Below are 20,632 nucleotides of genomic sequence, written 5' to 3'. Positions count from 1 at the left end.
CCACTCGTTATTCACTGCATTGTGACTACAGACTGATTATTCACTGCACTGCACCTACAGACTGATTATTCCCTGCACTGTTACTACAGACTGATTATTCCCTGCACTGTTACTACAGACTGATTATTCCCTGCACTGCACCCACAGACTGATTATTCCCTGCACTGCACCACGCCTACAGACTGATTATTCACTGCACTGCCCCTACTGACTGATTTTTCCCTGCACTGCACCTACAGACTGATTACTCACCGCACTGCACCTACAGACTGATTACTCCCTGCACTGTTACTACAGACTGATTATTCCCTGCACTGCACCACACCTACAGACTGCTTACTCACCGCACTGCACCTACAGACTGATTACTCCCTGCACTGCACCACACCTACAGACTGATTATTCCCTGCACTGCACCACACCTACAGACTGATTATTCCCTGCACTGCACCACACCTACAGACATTACTCACTGCACCCACAGACTGATTATTCCCTGCACTGTTACTACAGACTGATTATTCCCTGCACTGCACCCACAGACTGATTATTCCCTGCACTGTTACTACAGACTGATTATTCCCTGCACTGTTACTACAAACTGATTATTCCCTGCACTGCACCCACAGACTGATTATTCCCTGCACTGCACCTACAGACTGATTATTCCCTGCACTGCACCTACAGACTGATTATTCCCTGCACTGCACCTACAGACTGATTATTCCCTGCACTGCACCCACAGACTGATTATTCCCTGCACTGTTACTACAGACTGATTATTCCCTGCACTGTTACTACAGACTGATTATTCCCTGCACTGCACCCACAGACTGATTATTCCCTGCACTGCACCAAGCCTACAGACTGATTATTCACTGCACTGCCCCTATTGACTGATTTTTCCCTGCACTGCACCTACAGACTGATTACTCCCTGCACTGTTACTACAGACTGATTATTCCCTGCACTGCACCACACCTACAGACTGATTATTCCCTGCACTGCACCACACCTACAGACTGATTATTCCCTGCACTGCACCACACCTACAGACATTACTCACTGCACCCACAGACTGATTATTCCCTGCACTGTTACTACAGACTGATTATTCCCTGCACTGCACCCACAGACTGATTATTCCCTGCACTGTTACTACAGACTGATTATTCCCTGCACTGTTACTACAGACTGATTATTCCCTGCACTGCACCCACAGACTGATTATTCCCTGCACTGCACCTACAGACTGATTATTCCCTGCACTGCACCTACAGACTGATTATTCCCTGCACTGCACCTACAGACTGATTATTCCCTGCACTGCACCCACAGACTGATTATTCCCTGCACTGTTACTACAGACTGATTATTCCCTGCACTGCACCCACAGACTGATTATTCCCTGCACTGTTACTACAGACTGATTATTCCCTGCACTGTTACTACAGACTGATTATTCCCTGCACTGCACCCACAGACTGATTATTCCCTGCACTGTTACTACAGACTGATTATTCCCTGCACTGCACCCACAGACTGATTATTCCCTGCACTGCACCATGCCTGCAGACTGATTATTCACTGCACTGCACCTACAGACTGATTTTTCCCTGCACTGTTACTACAGACTGATTATTCCCTGCACTGCACCACACCTACAGACTGATTATTCCCTGCACTGCACCACACCTACAGACTGATTATTCCCTGCACTGCACCACACCTACAGACTGATTATTCCCTGCACTGCACCACACCTACAGACATTACTCACTGCACCCACAGACTGATTATTCCCTGCACTGTTACTACAGACTGATTATTCCCTGCACTGTTACTACAGACTGATTATTCCCTGCACTGCACCATGCCTGCAGACTGATTTTTCCCTGCACTGCACCTACAGACTGATTACTCCCTGCACTGTTACTACAGACTGATTATTCCCTGCACTGCACCACACCTACAGACTGATTATTCCCTGCACTGCACCACACCTACAGACTGATTATTCCCTGCACTGCACCACACCTACAGACATTACTCACTGCACCCACAGACTGATTATTCCCTGCACTGTTACTACAGACTGATTATTCCCTGCACTGCACCCACAGACTGATTATTCCCTGCACTGTTACTACAGACTGATTATTCCCTGCACTGTTACTACAGACTGATTATTCCCTGCACTGCACCCACAGACTGATTATTCCCTGCACTGCACCTACAGACTGATTATTCCCTGCACTGCACCTACAGACTGATTATTCCCTGCACTGCACCTACAGACTGATTATTCCCTGCACTGCACCCACAGACTGATTATTCCCTGCACTGTTACTACAGACTGATTATTCCCTGCACTGCACCCACAGACTGATTATTCCCTGCACTGTTACTACAGACTGATTATTCCCTGCACTGTTACTACAGACTGATTATTCCCTGCACTGCACCCACAGACTGATTATTCCCTGCACTGTTACTACAGACTGATTATTCCCTGCACTGCACCCACAGACTGATTATTCCCTGCACTGCACCATGCCTGCAGACTGATTATTCACTGCACTGCACCTACAGACTGATTTTTCCCTGCACTGTTACTACAGACTGATTATTCCCTGCACTGCACCACACCTACAGACTGATTATTCCCTGCACTGCACCACACCTACAGACTGATTATTCCCTGCACTGCACCACACCTACAGACTGATTATTCCCTGCACTGCACCACACCTACAGACATTACTCACTGCACCCACAGACTGATTATTCCCTGCACTGTTACTACAGACTGATTATTCCCTGCACTGTTACTACAGACTGATTATTCCCTGCACTGCACCATGCCTGCAGACTGATTATTCACTGCACTGCACCTACAGACTGTTTTTTCCCTGCACTGTTACTACAGACTGATTATTCCCTGCACTGCACCACACCTACAGACTGATTATTCCCTGCACTGCACCACACCTACAGACTGATTATTCCCTGCACTGCACCACACCTACAGACATTACTCACTGCACCCACAGACTGATTATTCCCTGCACTGTTACTACAGACTGATTATTCCCTGCACTGCACCCACAGACTGATTATTCCCTGCACTGTTACTACAGACTGATTATTCCCTGCACTGTTACTACAGACTGATTATTCCCTGCACTGCACCCACAGACTGATTATTCCCTGCACTGCACCTACAGACTGATTATTCCCTGCACTGCACCTACAGACTGATTATTCCCTGCACTGCACCTACAGACTGATTATTCCCTGCACTGCACCCACAGACTGATTATTCCCTGCACTGTTACTACAGACTGATTATTCCCTGCACTGCACCCACAGACTGATTATTCCCTGCACTGCACCCACAGACTGATTATTCCCTGCACTGCACCTACATACTGATTATTCCCTGCACTGCACCCACAGACTGATTATTCCCTGCACTGTTACTACAGACTGATTATTCCCTGCACTGCACCCACAGACTGATTATTCCCTGCACTGTTACTACAGACTGATTATTCCCTGCACTGTTACTACAGACTGATTATTCCCTGCACTGCACCCACAGACTGATTATTCCCTGCACTGCACCTACAGACTGATTATTCCCTGCACTGCACCTACAGACTGATTATTCCCTGCACTGCACCTACAGACTGATTATTCCCTGCACTGCACCCACAGACTGATTATTCCCTGCACTGTTACTACAGACTGATTATTCCCTGCACTGCACCCACAGACTGATTATTCCCTGCACTGCACCATGCCTGCAGACTGATTATTCACTGCACTGCACCTACAGACTGATTTTTCCCTGCACTGTTACTACAGACTGATTATTCCCTGCACTGTTACTACAGACTGATTATTCCCTGCACTGCACCACGCCTACAGACTGATTATTCCCTGCACTGCACCTACAGACTGATTTTATTAAAGACACGGAGGCTCCTATTATGCTTCTCTTTCTTTAATTCTCCCTCAGCAGCGAAGAGAGATATATGCAAAAGAGATAAAAAGAACAAATAACATTAGCATATTGACAGTGCTATCATAGGTATCCACCCCCTTAGTATATAAGGTGTAGCACTCCATGCTTCTTCCTCTTTCTTCGCTGCTCCCTCAGGAGATAAGTACACCTCCTTTTATCTATAATGTGCTCTGGTGGGATTTTTCTGTTATTGTACTGTATATAACCCGGTTTTTTACTTATATTGGGATAGACTTTAACGTTTATTCCCCTTTTTTTCCCACTAGTTTACTCCATTATCTGTTTTTTACTGTGCCTTTACTATATCTCTTGTGTGACCGTGTTGCCCTCCCTTCCACCTTTGGGCTTATCTGTTTTCGCTCCCTCCCGCCCCCCCCCCTCCGGTTGGGGCTCCCCCCCGGTCACTCCATACTGGTTTCACCGACGGGACTCCACTGTCTCCCCCACGGCGCTTCCCGGCACTATTTTCAGCACCGGCGGCCGTACCTACTTTCGGCCGCGCGGCGATTTCACTTTACTTTCGTTTTCGCCGCTCACGAGCAGCCCGCATGCGCGGTAGCTCGCGGCGGCCATTTTATTGGTTTCTGGTCGCCGGTTATGGCGGCGGCCATCTTATGATCCGTTTATCGTGCTTTGGTTCGTTCTTGCACGCTGATTTCGATCCTCTCATCTCTCCAAGCGGGTACAGTGTCTTCCTAACCTTTTATTCTTTGGAGCTACCCTCCATCTCCCTGTACCTTCCCATCTTGTACCTGGGTTAATCAATCCTAGTACTCTAGTTCACCTTTTAGCTTCATTTGTTATTTTCTCACTTGCATTCATCCTGCTACCATGCAATCTGGGGATAAACTCCCTGGCAAACTTAGCCCCTCTATGGCCAATGCTAACCCTGACCCCATAGTTGACCCTGGGGTCATGGGCTCGGAAGAATTTCAATGCCTCCTGGACGCCACCATGTCCAACTCTATTTCTAAGGCCATATCATCAGCCATGGGAGCTATGTCCTCTACCATCTCAGACTCCATCGCACAAGCGCTCAGGCAGGTCCAGCCCCACACTACCCCTGCCTTGACTCATACCCCCCCTGAGGGGACCTTGTCAGAACGCAAGGCTTCAGGCAAACGCAAGCACTCACAAGACCCCCCCCATGCAGGTTGACCCTGCTCTGATTGACATGCCTCAGGCTGTCCATGATGGCGCGCAACAACCGCGCAATAGAGCTTCTGGGCGAGCTACGGCTACCAGAGACTGGAAACGGGCAAGACCCCAAGATATACTGTCTGATTCAGACGAGGAGGGGGAAGAAGGGGTCAGACGTCCCGTACTCTGATCCGTACGAGGACGAGTTCTCAGAGGGCGAAGGCCTGCAGGGTAAACAATTCCCCTTGGCGCCAACACGTACCTCGGCGCACTCAGGGGCGCCCGGGGCAGAGCCAACAGGCGACCCTAAAGAGGTTCCGCTATTTGACCCTGACAACTTGAGACACCCACGCTCTGCTGAGTGGGAACCACCCGTACACATCGCCCAATACCTGGCCCTCAGGGTACGCAAGTCCCTCTCTCAGGAGGGCCGTAATAAGTTGAGAGCGGAATGCCCCCGACCCATTATACCTGATGCTGTGGCAAAAACCCCAGAAGTGGACCCCCAATTAGTCCAGTTTCTAGCCAAAACCGGCTGGAAACCTAAAAGGGGATTGGACTATTCCCTCCGTAATTGTCAGGACAAGTTCCTAGACACCCTGGGTCCCGTCACTAAACTGTATGTACTGCTGGAAGCAGCTCAGTCGGGTGAGGCACCATTAGACTTTGAGGTGGCATTTGGCTGGCTCCAACGCCTGGTCTGCATGATTGGCAACGCCAATACTGCCATGTCAACGGAGCCCGGAAGGCTATCCTGATGAAAATTGAGCCCAAACTGGCGAGCATGGCCTCCACTGAGCCAGGGGCCGCGGCTAAGGGTCTATTATTCGGCGAATCATTCGTCAAAGACCTAGGCTCCTATGTCAAAACCTTCACGGCTCTGGATAAAGCCCAATCATCCATAAAAAGGGTCTTCCACCAAAAGATTTTCGGTGGGGCCGGTAGAGGTAGGAGCCGTCTACCCGGCCGCAATCCCCGAGGTTTCTCCAGACCGGGCAGAGGCTCCTTCAGCACACAGAGGCAAAACCAGGAGCGCTCCTACACTCCATCCTTTCCCTCTCGAGGAAGAGCTTGGAATACCCGTGGCGGCAGAGGAACGACCCCAGGAAAACGCCCTTATGGTGAGTACGATCTTTCCCCATTTTTCCCATATAAATGTGGGGGGCAGATTGGCTTTGTTCTCTCAGACTTGGGCCACTATCACGTCCGACAGCTGGGTGTTACAGACTGTAGAGGGATATCACCTAGAACTGACGGACCCCCCTTTTCAGGTTTGCCCCCCAAACGTACCACACATGCCGCAGTCTCGCCGCGACCTCATCTCCACGGAGATAGAGATACTTCACAACAAAAATGCCATAGAGGAGATCCCTCTAGATACCCCAGGTTTTATAAGCAACCTGTTTCTGGTACCAAAGAAAGGCGGGGGTGTCCGCCCGGTTATCAACCTAAGACCCCTCAATGCCTTCATCCAATATCGGCATTTCAAAATGGAGGGCATTCACTGCCTCCGAGACCTCCTTCTCCCAGGAGACTGGATGGTGAAACTCGATCTGCAAGATGCGTATCTCACGATCCCTATCACACCAACACACAGGAATCTACTACAATTCCAGTGGGGCACAAAGAAATGGCGCTTTCGCTGCCTTCCTTTTGGTCTATCCTCCGCTCCATGGTGCTTTACAAAAGTGTTGAAACCAGTGGTCGCTTTCCTCAGGCTACACGGAATTCGTCTCATTATCTACCTGGACGATATCCTCATATTGTCTGGGACACGATCCCTTCTGCTGTCACACCTGTCGTGGACCCTTCACCTCCTACAGAACCTCGGCTTCCTGATAAACTGGGAGAAATCGGTACTGCGACCCTCTCAACAGATGGAATTCCTGGGATTCCGAGTCGACTCCGTACAACAAATTCTGTGCCTCCCTTCGGAAAAGATGTCCAGCATAAAGAAGGAGATCAGGAAAATAATGAACAGTCCGAACATTTCTCTGAGACAACTGGCTCGGGTTATCGGTTTGCTAGCGGCCTCTATACAGGCGATTTTCCCGGGACCACTCCACTATCGGGTGTTACAACGCCTGAAAGCATCTTGTCTGAGGAACGGTCAGTCATACGAGTCCAACATCACTCTGGAAGAAGAATCCAAGGAGGAACTGGACTGGTGGTTAACCCACATGGAAGCATGGAACGGACGGGCGATTTTTGGTTCCACTCCAGATTTAATAATAGAGTCGGATGCAAGCTTACATGGCTGGGGCGCGCGCTCCGGCTCCATATCCACAGGAGGCAGATGGTCAGTAAACGAATCATTCCTACACATAAACTCACTGGAACTACTGGCGGCCTCATTTGCCATCCGCAGCCTCTCACCCAAAGGCATCTCTTGCTCAATCCTCCTCAAGTTGGACAACATCTCAGCGGTCAGATACATAAACCATCTAGGAGGCACCAAATCACGCATCCTGGCGGTTTTGGCTCGAGACTTCTGGCAGTACTGTCTACAAAACAATGTGTCGGTGACCGCAGAACACATACCGGGCCTGGACAATTACACCGCGGACTGGAACTCCCGATACTTGAGGGACTTAGGGGATTGGAGACTCCAACCGAAGGTCTTCTCCAGAATCGCACGACTATGGGGTCCATTGAGCACGGATCTCTTTGCGTCCAGACTGAACACGCAACTTCCTCAATTTTTCAGCTGGCAACCAGACCCGGAAGCCCTGGCGACAGATGCCTTCCTTCAGGACTGGTCCGGGGGACGAGCATACGCCTTTCCCCCGTTCAACCTGATTGCTCGGACTCTGGCATACATTCGCCGCTGCAGAACCACGTTGGTCTTAGTGACACCATGCTGGAGATCTCAACCCTGGTTCCCTCTCCTGTTGGACATGGCAATCGACTTCCCACGGTTACTACCGGATCAAACGTCCCTGTTAACCAATCCGGATGGGGAGAACCACGAACTGATAGTACAGGGAACCCTCCGGCTCATGGCATGGCTCCTTTCCGGGGACCCTGGGAAATCACGGAGGTTTCGAGAACGACTACCCAACTCTTGGCGAACGCCTGGGCACCAGGAACACGGCGCACATATGCTACGGCATGGCGAGCTTGGTCCGATTGGTGCCTGGAAAAATCAGTGGATCCCATATCAGCTTCTGTAAAGACGGTACTAGACTTCCTCACTCAATTGTTCGAATCAGGCAAGGCATTCCATACAGTCAACATCTACAGATCTGCGATATCGGCAGGTCATGATACTGTGGATGGAATTCCTCTCGGACAAAATCCCCTTGTCTGTCGCCTACTCAAAGGTATACGTTTCTCACGTCCACCGAAATCCAGATACGGATCCTTTTGGGATGTCAACATAGTGCTCAATTTCCTGGAAGAATGGCCCGGCAATACTGCACTGTCAATCAAACAATTGTCTACAAAATTACTCATGATTTTATGTTTACTATCCTGTAAACGAGTGTCAGATGTAAGGGCCTTGGACTGGCAAGCCCGCACGTTCACTCCAGAAAGAGTGTCATTTGATATTTCACGGAGAACAAAATCGGCGACTAAACAAGTCTTCTATCCACGACTGCCGAATCAACCAAATTTATGCCCGATACTGTGCTTAAAGGAATACGAATCCCGTACTTCTTCCCTACGACCATCTAACGACGGCCCATTATTTATTTCACTGAAGAAACCACACCTTCCAGTGACTACACCAACTCTCGCCCGCTGGGCCAAATGGTTATTAGCTTCAGCCGGGATAGACGTTACAGTCTTTTCAGCACACTCGGTCAGAGGCGCTATGGCTTCTAAAGCATCGACAATAGGATGTAGATTAGAAGACATCTTGAAGGCCGTAGACTGGTCTACGGAATCCACATTCCGGAATTTCTATTTTAAACCAATCCAACATTTCTCGGAAAGAGTTATTGCTCAGCTTTGAAAGAGCATAATAGGAGCCTCCGTGTCTTTAATAAAATTCCTAGATTTTACTAGTAACATGACGTAAAGTCATGATTTTATTAAAGACACGGAGGCGAGTATTATTCCCTCCTGCCCTCCCTGGGTGGAGGGATTGGATTTCACACGGATATCGACCACAGATAGGGTGCCCTTCCGAACAAGCTACCTTATTAGAAGGTATCATACGTCACTCAGGTAAGTGACCATATTGTGATACAGGTAGACAGACCTTAACTAATATTTTAGATTATGACGACATGACTACAATTCTTTACACAATACTTATGACCTATGTGGTGATACATGATACAACCAGTTATCATCCAAATTTTACCATATTTTTCCTCTCATTTTAGCTTGAATTATACTATCAAGGTGTTGAAGTTCCGTTACAAGGCGCTACAGTCCAACCTCAAAGAATGGACATTTGGCTATCACCCGTTGTTCCTGTTCGGGCCAAGTTTATCGTTCGGTTATGGTTTTACTCTTCGGACCACGGAAGAAAGAGGAAGAAGCATGGAGTGCTACACCTTATATACTAAGGGGGTGGATACCTATGATAGCACTGTCAATATGCTAATGTTATTTGTTCTTTTTATCTCTTTTGCATATATCTCTCTTCGCTGCTGAGGGAGAATTAAAGAAAGAGAAGCATAATAGGAGCCTCCGTGTCTTTAATAAAATCAGTCTGTAGGTGCAGTGCAGGGAATAATCAGTCTGTAGGCGTGGTGCAGTGCAGGGAATAATCAGTCTGTAGTAACAGTGCAGGGAATAATCAGTCTGTAGTAACAGTGCAGGGAAAAATCAGTCTGTAGGTGCAGTGCAGTGAATAATCAGTCTGCAGGCATGGTGCAGTGCTCGCCTCCATGTCTTTAATAAAATCATGACTTTACGTCATGTTACTAGTAAAATCTAGAAATTATTCCCTGCACTGTTACTACAGACGGATTATTCCCTGCACTGTTACTACAGACTGATTATTCCCTGCACTGCACCCACAGATTGATTATTCCCTGCACTGCACCCACAGACTGATTATTCCCTGCACTGCACCCACATACTGATTATTCCCTGCACTGTTACTACAGACTGATTATTCCCTGCACTGCACCTACAGACTGATTATTCCCTGCACTGTTACTACAGACTGATTATTCCCTGCACTGCACCCACAGACTGATTATTCACTGCACCACGCCTACAGACTGATTATTCACTGCACCACGCCTACAGACTGATTATTCACTGCACCGCACCTACAGACTGATTATTCCCTGCACTGCACCTACAGACTGATTATTCACTGCACCACACCTACAGACTGATTATTCCCTGCACTGCACCTACAGACTGATTATTCACTGCACCACGCCTACAGACTGATTATTCACTGCACCACGCCTACAGACTGATTATTCACTGCACCACGCCTACAGACTGATTATTCACTGCACCGCACCTACAGACTGATTATTCCCTGCACTGCACCTACAGACTGATTATTCACTGCACCACACCTACAGACTGATTATTCCCTGCACTGCACCTACAGACTGATTATTCACTGCACCACGCCTACAGACTGATTATTCACTGCACCACGCCTACAGACTGATTATTCACTGCACACACGCCTACAGACTGATTATTCACTGCACCACACCTACAGACTGATTAGCCACAGGGCTTGATTAGGAGCTTCAGGCGAGTATTTATTTTCTCTAGGAAAATTAAAGAATCAAAAAGTATCATTGCTGGTAAAACGTTGTGTACATAAGTGAATACACAAGATGACTGAACTGTTCACACATTTAAACAGTTTAGAAATCAGATTCCAATCTGGAAAGAAGCAGATCCTCACGCATCACTACGTGTGCATGTTCTTGTACTAGACAAGCGCCTCTGGCTCTCTGACATCAGAGCTGGAGACATGCTTTGCACATTGCCATGCATGCTCTGTTCAACTTGGCACACATTCTGAATACTTTGCCCTTTCCTCTCTCCATCTTTCTCTACGAGTAGGAGTAAAGACAAGTATGCATTAAAAACAGAGGGGGTCATGCCCAGCGCTACAATGTCCTTTTAAGGCTCGGTACCTCCAAAATTTGATTCCCTGACACCTGCAATTTCTAGTACATTCAATTTACACTAAAAATGTCTTGATATTCTTGTCAATAAGTTATAAAATGATGCTTCACTTAGCAGTGAATTGTATTACGTCTGTGTTAACGACCTCAAAAAGCAAAATGGTAGAAAGATCAGCATTTGCGGTAATATCCCCAAAATAATAATTTTTTGGCAACGCTTTATATGCCAGCAAGGAACGCAATATGCAAAATGTACCCCATGCGCATCTCAAAGGGTTCATTTTGGCAAATAATGTATCATTTAGCTTTTGTCGTTTCTTGAAATTGTTGCATATCTAGGTCTACAACTAGGCTAATTTTCGACAAAATGTTAGAAGAGGAAAATAAACTATTGAAAATATTGGCAAACGGATTACTAGGGAAAGGGAGCCAGGAGAGCCACTTACCGTTTGTTGGTGTCTGGGACGTATTGTTGAGCACGAGGTGGTTATAGTTCTGCGGATGCTCACCTGAAACAAAGCAGAATACTGGATATTAATAAAAAGACAGATGGAATTACAATAAGCGTTATTAAATGCTATCAAAGAAAGAGACATCAGTAGATCAACGCATGGTGTTTGCAGAGTAAAACGAACCTATGCCTAACATGACTACATTTCAACAGCAAGTAACGCAGTGGTGCCCAAAAGGTAGATCTCAGGAAGTTGAAGAAACACAGCTCCCATGATGCTTTGTCATTCAAAACCATGCTAACGCCATGCAAAGCATTACCGGAGTTGTAATTCTACAACAACTGGGGATCTACCTTTTGGCCACCTCTGATGTAACGGAACTTTGTCCCAATTGCTCAGACTGAACTCTGAATATGAATCTCTATTTCGATTAGTCTGCTACATATTTGTTTCATTTTACCATCAAAGGATGTCATAGAAAGATCAGATGAAATTAAAAACAGCCCAAAAGGCAAAGAGAGCCAAAAAGGCTACCTAGCAAGCGGAAATATAACCGGATGCCACGATGGACTCTGTGAAAGACAATAACCACTGTAGAAGTATAATTAGAGGTCATGATAGAGCTCAAGTAGTATATCATCAACAAGAGAGATTAATTCCACCCCACATTGGGTGTACGTGAAGACTATAACCAGGGAACGAGTATGACAGATGCCATTAATGATTGAACATGGAGCGGAGCCATGATTTTGGGTTGAAGGGTTACAATCACTTTTCCGGAAAGCGCACCATAAACCAGTGTGATAATCACAGATAACTTGTGTTATTCTTTTTTTCCCTCCTTATGAAGTTTCATTTTTGTTTAAAAACATGTCTTTCAATCTTTGCAACTAAAATCACAATCCAGACCAGGCAAGGCACAACCAGGGCACATATTACCTTGGAGGTGGAGTTATAAAAACATGCTTTCTGTCTCCCCTACTCTCTCTGTGCCGACCACTAGGTGCAAAGTGCAGAAGTTCTAACAATTATTGCCAGGGAATCAAGGAACTCCGCTTCATGATATAACTAAATACAGTATGTATTTATATATTTACATTTTTTTGTCAGCCATCAATTGGACATTATTATTAGGGGATATGTATACAACATTCAGCAAAATGATGCTTCCCCTTTAAAATGGCTCTGTCACCCCACACCTTTCCCCCAAAAATGAGTATTGCCCAAATATAAAATCTTTAGGAAACCCTCACATTGGCCGTGTCTAACTTTCCCTGAAATTCCAATGCAGTCAAAAGGTTTACTAAGACAAAATAAAGGCTACTTCGGTATGTTTTAATGCTTGACAAAATTTGACAAAATATGGAGCTACTGGCTGCTGTGAAGTACTGTCATTTCCCCCTGTCACCATTGACAATTGTAGGAAAAAAATACATTATCGATGGAGGATCCCACGGTTTCACAGGGTTAGTCTCCTGACCGATTTAGCACCAGTAGCTGAAGATGGCAGTCAGGAAGATCATGGTGGTAGGCGAAAGGGTCAGGTTCTAACCGACCTTCCCCTGTACCCAGAGGGACCGGACACCCAGCAGAAAATACACGTAATGTCTGTGTATCTGGCACCTTCTTCATCACATCCTCTACTATATAATTATTGCTTGAATGCAATGCCTTATCGCAGTGATGGCAGACTTTGGAAATGCAGATCTTTGCAAACTACATTTCCCATGATGCTCAGTCAGCCTCAAGGTTAGCAGAGAAAAGGTGTTAAGTACTATGTAAGCAGTGATGGAGTGCGACGAGAACATGGAGGATTATTTTATTGGGCTTAGATAAAAGATAATGAAATCATTTACTTTGCCTACAAACGTGGAATAGCTCACCTTATCTGTCAGTGAACTTGACAAAAGATTATTAGACTTTTTATGTCCTGTAGTAATGAATCATGATGTAAGCCTCGCACAGTGTTGGCAAGGGAATGCAAATATGACCTTTACCAGTAAAAGATGTACCCAGTCTGAACACCATCCGTGCAGTCTAATAAGAGGCCCATCACAGATCCTTTGCTTTATACAACCACAAACTGACACCTTACAAAGAAACACTGGTGGCTACGGATATTTCCATGGTACTATAGTATTATTATTCAGGATTTGGATATATAAAACATCAGCAGATCAGATCTCAGTCATTAAAGAGAGAATGGATGCAGTGACCAGACTAACTTATATGTCTCAGTGGAATCCTCTAAGAAGTCACAGTAATGCCCAATGTTTGCAAGCTATCACAAAGCTCCACAGTAAGACGGAGAGTGTATGAGAGTCTATCATGGAACTCTACAGCAATAAAACTCACTGTAACGTGCACTATGTCTGAGTGTATAACAGAGCTTCACAGCAGTAGAACTCACACAGCAATATTCAGCGTATGGGTATCACAGAGCTCAACAGACAAACAACGCACGTTAGTGTGCATGAGAGTGAATCACAGAACTCTATCGCAATAAAACTCACAGTAACGTGTAGTATGTATGAGTGTATAACAGAGCTCCGCAGGCAGCAGTGCAACTTAAACAGAAATATGTAGTCCGGGGGTCAGCAACCTAAGGCACGTGTGCCATGCATGGCACTTGAGGGGCCTTTCCACGGCACTCAAGACTACCAGAGGCCAATCAGGAGTCCCAGTGGGCCATCATATCTGCTAGTGCAAACCGGACGGTGATTGCAAGTGGTGAGGGACAATCCTCAATTTACACATTGCAGCACTTAGAGGTAGTGATCTCAGAAAACGTAATCCTAGCATTTGTGAATTGGAATCTGCACTGGAGTACAGCAGCCCACAGCGGCTCCTGCCCTTGACCTGTAACTTAGCAGCCAAGTCCCCACTGGACCCGAGGGAAGCCACTCACACTGCTAGATATGCAGAGCTAAATAAGAAGACTTCCCTTCATACAAGTAAAACAAACAGCCCACACACAAAAGCATTGTCCCCACAAACACAACATCCCTGACAATACACACACACACTCACACACAACCCTAGAAGTAGCCTCTCACATACAATACCACAAGCAGCCCCACACATTAACACACAATATGATAAATCAGCCCCATCACAGTCAACATTCATAGGTATCATACACAATACCTCGAAGTACTCATCTACATATATGTGACGGACCGCCTGGTTCCCCGGCTGGGTGCCTCCGCCAATTGATGCTTCCTAGTGCCCACCGATTACTCTAAGTACTCCACCAGACATCATTGCCATCATAAACCCCCCAGCCAGCGTTACAACTTGGTTGGAATTTCGCTGTCCTCCACCCACCCTGGACCCAGCTTTCAGTGGGTAGACCTATCCCAATCTAGAGAGTAAATCTCTTACAAGAGCTAGTGATTATAATCCAAGGGAGTATAATGAGTATAGCAATCCCCAGAGTAAATATAGCTGTCCCCTCCACACATGAGATGTTGAGGGTGAAGAGGGACTGCAAGTCCCCATGCAAGGGGTTTTCCATAACATATTCCAGGGGCATTCCCCACTGGACCTGAGAGGGGACTGTGACAAAATACACACTGTAATTACATTGGCTCTCAGGTCCAGAACACCCCCACACAAAACCAGATAACCCCTCCCTTGTGCCTGAGAGATAATGGAGTCAGGAACTGTACTAAACATAACCCGGAAGTACCCCCAAAACACATGGAAACCCCACAAATGTCATAAACCCTGATAGCCCCGATCTGGGGGACCAACATATCCAAAAATCACCCAGATCAGTTCAGGGGTTTCGGGATTTCCATGGAAGTCATAATTTTGACTGACCGTGCACATGTTCCTATCCCCAAAACAGTTCCAGCTAATCAGGGCTTACGGTCGGTCTCTCTTTCTGGAGGACAAAAGTACATAAATCATATGCATTGGGCAAGGTATATTGCAGGGCCCATAGTCCTGAGGCAAGAGGCTGGCAAGCAGGCCCCTCCAAGAGTCCGTGACGAGGTTCAGTTTGTTGCAATATACATTACAACAGCCCACATATGCAAGAATACAACATTACAAAGCAACTGCAGCACCCATAATTAACGCAAGCACAATACAGCAACATATACACCACGATTTAAAAAAAATAGAACCTGTACACCAAGCGATTTCAAGATCTTGTTTTGGCACAGTACTACTAAAAGCTTGACTACCGCTGATGCAGTGTATGGGTATTACAGAGCTCACATCAATGTGCAGCGTATGTGTCACATAGTCTCCCAGCAATAAAAATCACTCTAATGTGCCCTTAAACTTACATGAGAATATTTTATTTGTAAATAAAATGTTTTCTGTTCTAAAAGACTTACATGCATAAACAATTATGAACTGACCATGAAGTCTATGTAAAATTCCCTGCGTACTTGTGCTACCCAGTACCTCCGTCTCCTGTTCCTTCTCTGGCCGTACAAAATATCGGGAGGTTTGCGAGTGTAAAATCTAGAACTCTGACACCATGTCAACCAACGTACAGCACGTTTTATAGTAAGAATGGCCAATGGGTAGGTTTACAGCTATGGCCGGACTAGATTTCTGGTGGCACTATGTCACAGGCTGGCAAAACATCATAGCACAACACAACAGCTCAATATCTACCCTTGTGTCTACATGTATGATACATGGATTATCAGCTGCAGTGGACACAGCTGGACAAAGGCTGGCAAAGGATTACGGAAGATGCAGTTCCACAATCAAAGGCAAGCCACCTACTAGACATAGCTGGCAAAGCATCATGGAAGACTGTACCACACAGGAGGAGAGCCACCTGCTAGAAGCACATTGCCAAAGCATCAAAGGAAAAGAAGATCTACAACAGCCTGAAAAATGCCTTCTGGATACAGGCTGAATGTAACAACGTATCATGCGGGATGTAGTAGAAGGACCACGCGTTGGCCATATCATTTATCAAGAAAAGACGGACAGCAGCGCAAGAACTGCAAGAACTTTGTGTGCAGCAGAAACCACGACCAGTCGAGAGCATGAATATCCAATGTAACACGATTTAATAGGTTTTCATTCTAGTCATGTGCAAATGTGACATCTTGACAGGCCCCTAATAAATGTTCTTACCGGTCTCTGCCCAACTCAAGGGCTTATTCTGTCAGGAAAGTTAAAATGGCTCTCTGCGTAGAACTGAAGCTGAGAAGCCTACAAGTGACTGAACGCAGGGGAGCGTCCTTGCTCAACAAGTACCACAGAAATCTAAATTACATCTCATGTTTGCATCTCTAATTCTTAAAAAATACAAAATACAAAATACAAAAAAAGCCCTTAAAACATAGGTATAAAAAGGCATTCAAAGTATAACCAACTTCAGACACTGTGGAGATAAACACAAGAAAGCAAAATGGTATCAGTTGGGAAATGAATCAACAGCAGGACAATGATAACCCTCAAAATAAAGACCTCCACAAAGACAAAAAAAACAACTATTTTTTTACATTTTGTTTTATGTTGCAAAAAGTGTTCTAAAAATACTTGATTACGTTTTCTTTATCATACTACATTTTTTTCCTTTTTCCTGTATCGTAAACAAAAATAAAAACAAGTACAAATAAAAATGAGGTCTATATGTATAAATGAAACCCATTCCGGTTTACCAAGCATATAAGGAGCAAAGGGACATTCTATAAAGTGCAAAGTTTTAAAACTGGGTCGTTAGGATTAACATTCCATTAGTTTCCATGGTGATTATTTCACTTTTAGATCAAGATGAGCTCTTAGCATTTAAACTTCAGAAAGTCTAAGGAGCTAATAAATGTAGTTTGTAAACATCGGTTATTGCAAGTCTGGATACATCCAATGACCTAGACTCTAACCTTTAGATTCTAGAGCTTAAGAATGACTGCTGACACTTTCTTATCATCTCACTAATAAAGCAGGTGACAATCACAGTAGCAATGCCTGTATTTGGCAACTTAGCCAAGGGTGCCTAGTAATTGGCCGATCCAGGTATAATGTATTTCCATGCGTCGGGGATGTGGTTTCAATAGAAAAAGGAAATCAATCCATTTGTAGCTGAAATCATTTATGGAGTTATTATTATCTAGGGGAAGGCAGGCAATAAAAATACATTTTTAAGAAAATAATTATCTGGCTTGTTTTGTAATAATTAAGATTTTATACGCTGCTGTTTAATGTCCTGAGTCCTCCCCCTTCAATAAATGGTATATTATAAGAGCAGTGGTTAGGAAGGGGAAAGCAAGCCCGTCTCCATGATTGATCATGAATAACAAGGTAATAAATTGGTTTTCCGCTAGCAACGCCACCGGCAACCAGGTCAGGCATGCAACAGATATGAGACCTCTTAATTTAAATAAATCACATTTCTACTATGCCCGAAGGATCAATGCCAATTAATTTATCCGTGGCGGAAGCCCTGCCTACAGCATGCAAACTCTTCCATTGACTATGAGCCTGTTCCTCTCAATCGTGCCAACCTGGGCTCAATCAACATACTGGTTCTATGTAACAATATTGTATGTGTGTGTCTATTAGAGATATGCAATGAACCAGGAATTAACCCAGAAATGTGTGTCTATTGGAAATATTCACTACACCAGGAATAGGGAAAACGGTCACTTTCAATTTATTTTGTATCTATGCTATTTTGACTACTCAGCTACTTGGGCTTTAAGTCATCAATTCTCCAGTACACCGCGTATATTAAAAAAATACCATAAATAAGTAAGAAGAAATAGGCTACATGTCTATGAGCAATGCGAACCTCAAAACCATAATGATTTTGCAGCAAAACAGTTGAACAATATTCTCGGCCCAGCATTTAACCAGCAAACAATACAAGTGTTACAAAATGTTCTGACTCACGAAAGCTTTCTACGAGCTGCTGACAGAGAGTGATTGTAGGGATGAATAGCACTCTTAGAGAACATAAATACTTATACCCTGTCACCTCGTACACATCGCTGAGAGAAAAAAGGGGTTGGGGGGGGGGGGGAGGGGAGGGGCATGGGGGGGGGGCTCTTCCTTTTTCACATCTAAAACAAGAGAAACTAACTGGAGCAATCATATATTTGGAGAGACTCATACATATATTGGCAAGAGATAGTTCATCATCTTATCAATATGATTGTGAGAGGTAGTATTCATTGGCTTCTGGCAATATTGAATATTGAATTCCTTGTTTATATTATAGTATCAAACAGTCTTGGATCGTAATAGGGCATTTTATTGGAAAACAATTAAAGTAAATGTAGAAATTGAAGAAACAAATGCAAAAAAAAAAAAAAACTTTCATTATCGGTTTCCTGACAAATTTGATCTTTTGAGCAATGCTTAGAATGGTCAGGAGACAGATGGCCCCATTGACCACTCTGGTCACAGAAGAACTGGAGGTTGGTATTCTCAAGCGCTTTCTATGTAAGGTAATAGGAACTGCTTACAGATGAACCATATTGTGCCTTCAATGTAGCTGAATGTCTAGTTTTTAATTATGTAATAGCAATGGCGGAAAGCAGCAAGAGTTCTATTTAGCTATCTACATATTCAATTCTGTGTAATAGCTCTTACGTTGGGGGGGCTTAAGCCTCCTCTGTCATTGATATGACCTTCAGTCTTCATGATATGTTACTGTTTAGAATGGGACAATAGATAGAAGCCGGAAGGATCCATCATGCATATCAATATTGAAGAGCATTCCATTTAATCATATATATATATATATACACATGCATTTTAAAGCATAATGGATCTCAGTTACACAATTTTATTCGTTCATTTGCCAATACATTTACAGAATAACAATGGAAGGCAGTCAAAGCGCAGTTCTTGATGTTATTTGATTTTCATGTTTGTTAAATCTTAACTACTGGCAACGAATGGCCCAGCCAGGAGAAAAAAAAAAATATCCTCAGATAAAACTAATGAGTCCATTATGCTTAATTGGTGTACGGTTAATTATTACTTTGCTTGAATAGTAAAATATGTACTAAGTAAACTAGTGACATCTGTGTAGACTTTTCACATCCACCGTATTCTACCTACTGATAATACCCTCATCCACCAAATTCTACCTACTGATAATTACCTCATCTACCAAATTCTACCTACTGGTAATTACCTCATCCACCAAATTCTACCTACTGGTAATTCCCTCATCCACCTACTGGTAATTCCCTTCTTCACCAAATTCTACCTACTGATAATTCCCTCATCCACCAAATTCTACCTACTGATAATTACCTCATCTACCAAATTCTACCTACTGGTAATTACCTCGTCCACCAAATTCTACCTACTGATAATTACCTCATCCACCAAATTCTACCTACTGATAACTACCTCATCCACCAAATTCTACCTACTGGTAATTACCTCGTCCACCAAATTCTACCTACTGATAATTACCTCATCCACCAAATTCTACCTACTGATAACTACCTCATCCACCAAATTCTACCTACTGGTAATTACCTCGTCCACCAAATTCTACCTACTGATAACTACCTCATCCAACAAATTCTACCTACTGATAACTACTTCGTCCACCACATTCTACCCACTGATAACTACCTCGTCCACCACATTCTACCCACTGATAACTACCTCGTCCACCACATTCTACCTACTGATAATTACCTAGCCCACCAAATTCTACCCACTGATAATTACCTAGCCCACCAAATTCTACCTACTGATAATTACCTAGTCCACCAAATTCTACCTACTGATAATTACCTCGTCCACCACATTCTACCTACTGATAATTACCTAGCCCACCAAATTCTACCCACTGATAATTACCTTGTCCACCACATTCTACCTACTGATAATTACCTAGTCCACCAAATTCTACCCACTGATAACTACCTCATCCACCACATTCTACCTACTGATAATTACCTTGTCCACCAAATTCTACCTACTGATAACAATCGCATAATGAT

The 20,632-nt window shown here is 44.7% G+C and overlaps 1 protein-coding gene across 1 annotated transcript in view; it reads right to left on the bottom strand.

The window, feature by feature from the left end:
* The window catches only part of SHISA6 (shisa family member 6), a 229,426-nt gene that overhangs the window by 27,500 nt on the left and 181,294 nt on the right, over positions 1-20,632 (bottom strand). Inside the window, exon 7 of the mRNA XM_063456057.1 lies at positions 11,682-11,744. Within this exon, the coding sequence (XP_063312127.1) occupies positions 11,682-11,744 (63 nt within the window). The remainder of the gene's footprint in view (positions 1-11,681; positions 11,745-20,632) is intronic.

The sequence above is a fragment of the Pelobates fuscus genome, chromosome 5, assembly GCF_036172605.1.
Source record: "Pelobates fuscus isolate aPelFus1 chromosome 5, aPelFus1.pri, whole genome shotgun sequence".
Lineage (NCBI taxonomy): Eukaryota > Metazoa > Chordata > Amphibia > Anura > Pelobatidae > Pelobates > Pelobates fuscus.
Note: the sequence above shows the minus strand (reverse complement) of the source record. Positions and strands in the feature narration are given on the sequence as shown.